This window comes from Charadrius vociferus, unplaced genomic scaffold, assembly GCF_000708025.1.
Source record: "Charadrius vociferus isolate BGI_N301 unplaced genomic scaffold, ASM70802v2 scaffold564, whole genome shotgun sequence".
Classification (NCBI taxonomy): domain Eukaryota; kingdom Metazoa; phylum Chordata; class Aves; order Charadriiformes; family Charadriidae; genus Charadrius; species Charadrius vociferus.
In genome coordinates this window covers 854,285-860,081 of record NW_009647940.1, presented here as the reverse complement: position 1 = coordinate 860,081, position 5,797 = coordinate 854,285, and the positions used below count along the sequence as shown (strand labels likewise).

Here is a 5,797-nt window from a genome sequence, read left to right as displayed (position 1 = left end):
ACAGCCAGGGCTCCGTCCTCCCCTCTGGCCGGTGCAGGGAGTGAATCCAGGCTGCTGCACGGAGAAGAAAGGGGAGTGCAGCCTTGCATACAAAAATACCTCGCCGTGCCAGACCTGGCGCCCGCGGCCGGCGGCGTGGCCGAGCAGAGGCTGCTCTTGGCTGGCTCCAGTGCAGCCCTGTGCCCGGTGCTACCGGGAGCAGAGCCACGGGGCTGCCCCCACCGCCGGCAGACGGGCTGCCGCATCCCTGCTCCGGGCTCCCTCCGGCCCCGTCAGGACTCCAGGTCATGGGAGAGCCGCAGCAGCTCCTTCTGGCTGTCGATGGCTTTCAGGTGCTGCAGGTACGCCCAGGTGGAGACGGGGCTCCGCACGCTCAGGGACTGCTCCGAGCCTGCCGGGGAGAGCTGAGATCAGGGCTGGGCTCCTGCCTCCAGCCGGCCTCACCGATCCCCATCCGTCGCCTCCGGCTCAGCTTGCCAACGCTCTCCATCACCGCCGGCTCATCCCATGGATCCCCCTTCACTGCTTCAGTCACTGATCTGCTTCCACTGCTGCTGGCTTGGCTCAGTGATCCCCTCCGTCATCTCCAGCTCAGCTCATTGAACCTCTCCATCACCTCCAGCTTGGCTTATCGATCCCCCTCTACTGCCTCTTGCTCAGATCATTTAAATTCCCCCTCCATCACCTCTCCCAAAGCTCACAGATCCCCTCCATCGCCTCTCCCTCAGCTCACAGATCCCCTCCATCACCTCTCCCTCTGCTCATGGATCCCCTCCATCACCTCTCCCTCAGCTCACAGATCCCCTCCATCACCTCTCCCTCTGCTCATGGATCCCCTCCATCACCTCTCCCTCAGCTCACGGATCCCCTCCATCACCTCTCCCTCTGCTCATGGATCCCCTCCATCCCCTCCAGGAATGCGCTGGAGCTGAAGGAGTGACCCAAGGCTCACACCCCTCCGGAGAGGGAGCTCAGCCTCCGTCCCCGAGTCCTCCCAGGCATCAACAGCATCTGGACCGGCTTTCACCCACTCTAGCCAGGCTGATGCCCCCGGGACATCCCCACGGGACCCCCTGCCCATGGACGGCGGGTGCACTCTCCCCCAGGCTGGCTCTGAGGGGTGGGGATCTCCCCAGCGCAGGGCTTGGGGGGTGGATGGGTGAGCCCCAGACGTACAGGTGGAGATCCTGATGGCTTTGGGGTCCTCCGGCCGGTGCGGGGAGCGATTTCGCAGCGGGGAAAGCGGAGCTGGGTGCGGAGAGAGAGCAGGAGCTCAGCCCCATCCCCAGAGGAGCGCCGGTCCCCGGCCCCGTCCTTGTCCCCACCCGGGAGCACTCACCATGAGCGTGGCCCCGGCAGCGCTGCAGGACACGCACGGTCTTTGCCATCATGTGCTGTGGGCAATGCACAAAGGTCACTTGCTGTCACCTGGCCCCACTTTGCTCCCAGGCTGGTGAAACACAGTCCCCTCCAGCTTCAGCGGTGGCTGTGGCTGCCCCGTGCCCCCCGCGGGGGGGCGGCCGGGGGTCCTGGCTGCCCGGGGAGGGGGCTGCCCTAACGCCACGGGGATGCTCTGGATGTGCAGCCCAGGGGATGGGGGGACAAGCAGGTCCCCCGAGGTGGGGGTCCACGAGGAGCCAACCCGCCCCACTCACCATCTTCTCAAAGTTGATGAGGTTCTCAGCCAGCGTGCGATTGCCCTCGTGGATGAATGTCATGTCTGCGGGAGGTGCGGGGGGAATTTGGGGATCAGATCCCTGGGGAGAGCTGGATGCGTCCAAAGGGGTCCCTGCCACCCCGGTCCAACCCATTGCCACCCACACCCCCAGCAAAAGCCCCGCAGGTCCCAAGCTGAGGTACCCACCTTTGAGGAGGAGGGGAACGAAGGGGATGATGGGGGGGCTCAGCTTGGCGACGGCCAGGCGATAGACCCTGTGGTTCCACGACGGGTCCTGGGGACGGAGCGGGACCTCAGGGCAGGGCAGGGGACACAGCCCCAGCCGCTGCCTGCCCCGGGTGCAGGGGAGAAAGGCGGGGGCAGCACCTCCATAGCATCCCTGTGACCTTCCACCTCTCGGGAAGGGGGATGTGGGGTGGGAAGGGGCTGCGCTCACCAGCATCCGCTCCAGCGCCGAGTGCAGCTTTCGGATCTTGTGGGGCAGTCTCTGCGCAGAGAGAGGGTCACCATTGCCACCACCCCGGCTCTCCCACCCCCGGAGAGGGTCATTGTTGTCATCACCCCAACCCTCCCACCCGCAGAGAGGGTCACTGTTGCCATCAATCCAACTCTCCCACCCCCACAGACCCCCAGAGACAGTCACCAGTGCCACCACCCTGGCTCTCCCACCCCAAGTGACCCCCAGAGGGGGTCACTGTTGCCACCACCCCAGCTCTCCCACCCCCAGAGAGGGTCACCAGTGCCACCACCCCAACTCTCCCACACCCAGAGGGTCACTGGTGCCACCACCCCAACTCTCCCACCCCACAGACCCCCACGACAGGATCACCACGTCATTGTTGTCACCACCCCAACCCTCCCACCCCCAGAGAGGGTCACCAGTGCCACCAACCCAACTCTCCCACCACCAGAGACCCCCAGAGGGGGTCACTGTTGCCACCACCCCAACTCTCCTACACCCAGAGAGGGTCACCATCAGCGGTACTCCAGCTCTCCTACCTCCAGAGAGGGTCACCAGTGCCACCACCCCAGCTCTCCCACCCCCAGAGACCCCCAGAGGGGGGTCACCATTGCCACCAACCCAACTCTCCCACACTCAGAGAGGGTCACTGGTGCCACCACCGCATCTCTCCCTCCCCCAGAGACCCCAGAGAGGGTCACTGGTGCCACCATGCCGGCTCTCCCACCCCCAGAGACCCCCAGAGGGGGGTCACCATTGCCACCAACCCAACTCTCCCACACTCAGAGAGGGTCACTGGTGCCACCACCCCAGAGACCCCCCAGCTTCCCCAGCACCTCCTGCTCTCCACCCACCCCACCGCACTCCTGTGGGCTCTGCGACTGCCCGCTCCGGTTGCCCGTGAGCACCAGGCTCAGAGTCCATTGCCACTCCACTGTTGGGGACTTTGGCCCCCAGTTGGGTCTAACCAGACCTAGGGGCCGATCCTGGCCCCCTATCTGGTGGGAACCATGCTCCCTGCCCCATAGCATCCCTCTTGCTCAGAGCTTCTGGCTGCAGGGTCCGCCTGGACCCCAGTGCCCAGACCACCTTTGCCCATAGCCAGGGGACCCAGACCCATCACTGCAGCCCCCGAGGGACCTCGCAGGGCCGGCAGCAGCCCGAAGGCGGTTACCTCCCAGGTCTTGGCCAGGCGGCTGACGGCCGTGTTGCTCACACCAAACATCACCGCGAAGAAGGAATTCAGGTTCTTCTGCTCCTTGAGGCTGCAGGCGAGGACGGAGTCAGGACAGAGGCCACCACCGGCTCCGTCTGGGCAGGAGCGGGACGTGGGCAGCGAGGCACTCACTGTGCGGCCAGCTTGATGAACTTGCGGAGGAGTTGGGCTCGCCGGCCCACCTCGGGGCAGAGGCACAGCTCCGTGGCCACCCAGTACTGCAGCTCATTGAAGCGCCGCATGACCCGCTCCAGGTTGGCCGTGGTCACGTCGTGGAACTTCTGCGGCCCCACGATGTAGTGGATCATTTCCACCTGCAAAGCCCAACGTGGCGGGGGAGGGGGTGTCCCCGAAAGCCACCCCGGAGGCATCTCCTGCCCTGCTCCGTGTGCTGGCCTTGCCTGGTGGATGCTCTTGAAGAGGTTCCAGTCGTAGTCGGTGAGGTGGCTGGCCAGGTCCTTGGAGCTGATGAGGTCCAGGGTCTCGGAGGAGCCAACGTGGGGGCCCAGCTGCTCAGGGTGGGGGGTCTGTGCACAGGAGAGAGGATGCCTGACCCCTCTGGCCATTAGCCACCGCAGCAGAGACGGCAACACCAGCCCCATCCCGGGATGGACACCCCCAACCCTGAGCTGCTATGTCCATCCCGGCATCGACACCCCCAAATCTCGCCCGGGGGGCCAGCCCGGTGCTGACCATCCCCGGGGCTCCCCCACCCCGTGCTCACCAGGCTGCCCAGTTCCTCCACGCTCACGGCAAAGAGCCTCTCGTTGAGCCCCAGTGCCGTGAACACCCCCACGGCATCCAGCTGCAGCCCCACTTTATCTGCAGGAGAGAAGACGGTCGGCGCCGGGATGGAGCAGGGGCCGGATCCCGGCTGGGCACGGGGCAATTGCCACCACGGCGCGGTGGCATCGCCGGGAGAGCCCGCTCACCTCCGGCCGAATTCACCTTCACTAGGATGTGCTCCCTGTCCCGGCCCAGCCGCGGGGCGAGGGACCGCAGGATGTCCCGCACCGAGGCGTTGACGGGCAGCACCGTGATCAGGCACGAGTGGTCCGGTCTGTAGATCTCGTAGGGCACTACGGGGTCGGGGGTGAGAGGGCTTTAGCATTCCATCCAGCAGGGAGGGGACAGTCCCCGCTGTATGTGACCGTACCTTTGTCCTGGGCTCTTAAGGCACAGCTGCTGTTCAAAATCGCCTCCTCCTGGCTTGCGAGCCAGTTCACTGAGCTCCGAGCCTGCCATTAAGGTGGGAGAGAATGGGGAGGGGGCCACTCCACCGGCCACCCCTCCTGCCGGGGGTCCCCAAAGGGCACGGGTGACCCAACTCTCCACTACCATCACCCTGGTACCCCCCCACCCCAGGGCCACCCCTACCTTGGGCTGGGGAGAAACGCTGCCATCTCCGTTTTCCAACCTGCAGAGAGAGGATAAAAGTGGTGTTAGAGCCCCGCAGCACACATCGGCGCTGGGGACAGAACCGGGTCCTGCAGCGCTGAGGACGCCGGCCACCACCAAGCCCCCCGCGCATCCCTGCCCCACCAGGCAGTGCGGAGTCCCGGTGGCGTTTGACACCCTCCCTGGGGCTGGGAAACCCCCATGCTGGGGACAAGGTGGCCTGAGAGCTGCTGGCATCCCCCGAGCTGTGGCTTTGCTGGCCAAAAACTCAGCCCCATGAAAAGTGCAATAAAAAGTGAAAAGTGCATGAAAAGTGCGGGACATGAGGGGTACAGGACCCGGGGACACGGGCATCAGCTGGTGGCACTAGGGACAGAGCCAGGGTCCGTTTTGGATGGGGACACCCCTCCTTCCCCAAGGGACTCACGCTCGGGGCCGCCGGCGGTCCTGCGCTTGCTCCTGGACCAGCCCGCCCAGACGGGGGTCCTGGCTCGCCAGGTCCGCGAGGTTCTGCGGGAGGAAGGTGCCCAGCGGTCAGCACCGGGTGGCTGCGGCCAAACCCCCCTCTCTGAGGACACCCCAAACCCTCCCCGCTGCTCCCGGTACCTGCAGCAGAGCCGTGGTGCTGCGGTCGCCCTGCAGCAGCCGCCCGTAGAGCAGCACCCACTGGCTCACCAACCGCAGGATCTTCCGGCGCTTGTGCAGGGAGTAGGTGGCCTTCTCCTGCTCTGAGCCCTCCAGCGGCTCCGCGCGGAAACTGGGACCAGTTAAGGGCACCAGCACAGGTGGCGGGGAGCAGGCAGGGACCCCCATAGGTGTGCATCCAGGACAGGATGGGGATGGGGATGCGCCCTGTGCCCAAGAGCCTGGGGGATTTGGGGCTCCCCTGGCCAACCCCCAAGGTCCCACTGGGGTGACAGGGAGCAAACTGGGCGTGCTGGCCCCCGGTGGGGGGTGCAGGGTGTAGGACGGAGCCCGGTCCCCCCCCCAACTTCAGCCACAGAAGGATATTGGTGCAGCAGAGCCCTGCAGAGCTGCGAGGTCG

General features: G+C 65.9%; 1 protein-coding gene across 1 annotated transcript in view; it reads right to left on the bottom strand.

Annotated features, from left to right (window-relative positions):
- Positions 1-272: 272 nt before the first annotated feature.
- The window catches only part of RAPGEF3 (Rap guanine nucleotide exchange factor (GEF) 3), a 27,789-nt gene continuing 22,264 nt past the window's right edge, over positions 273-5,797 (bottom strand). The window contains exons 12-27 of the mRNA XM_009883211.1: positions 5,764-5,786; positions 5,359-5,509; positions 5,180-5,262; positions 4,732-4,771; positions 4,511-4,592; positions 4,287-4,433; positions 4,079-4,176; positions 3,756-3,881; positions 3,487-3,668; positions 3,313-3,403; positions 2,115-2,165; positions 1,865-1,952; positions 1,656-1,720; positions 1,340-1,394; positions 1,177-1,248; positions 273-391 (exon numbers count right to left, since the gene is read on the bottom strand). Of these exons, the coding sequence (XP_009881513.1) occupies positions 273-391; positions 1,177-1,248; positions 1,340-1,394; positions 1,656-1,720; positions 1,865-1,952; positions 2,115-2,165; positions 3,313-3,403; positions 3,487-3,668; positions 3,756-3,881; positions 4,079-4,176; positions 4,287-4,433; positions 4,511-4,592; positions 4,732-4,771; positions 5,180-5,262; positions 5,359-5,509; positions 5,764-5,786 (1,473 nt within the window). The remainder of the gene's footprint in view (positions 392-1,176; positions 1,249-1,339; positions 1,395-1,655; positions 1,721-1,864; positions 1,953-2,114; positions 2,166-3,312; positions 3,404-3,486; positions 3,669-3,755; positions 3,882-4,078; positions 4,177-4,286; positions 4,434-4,510; positions 4,593-4,731; positions 4,772-5,179; positions 5,263-5,358; positions 5,510-5,763; positions 5,787-5,797) is intronic.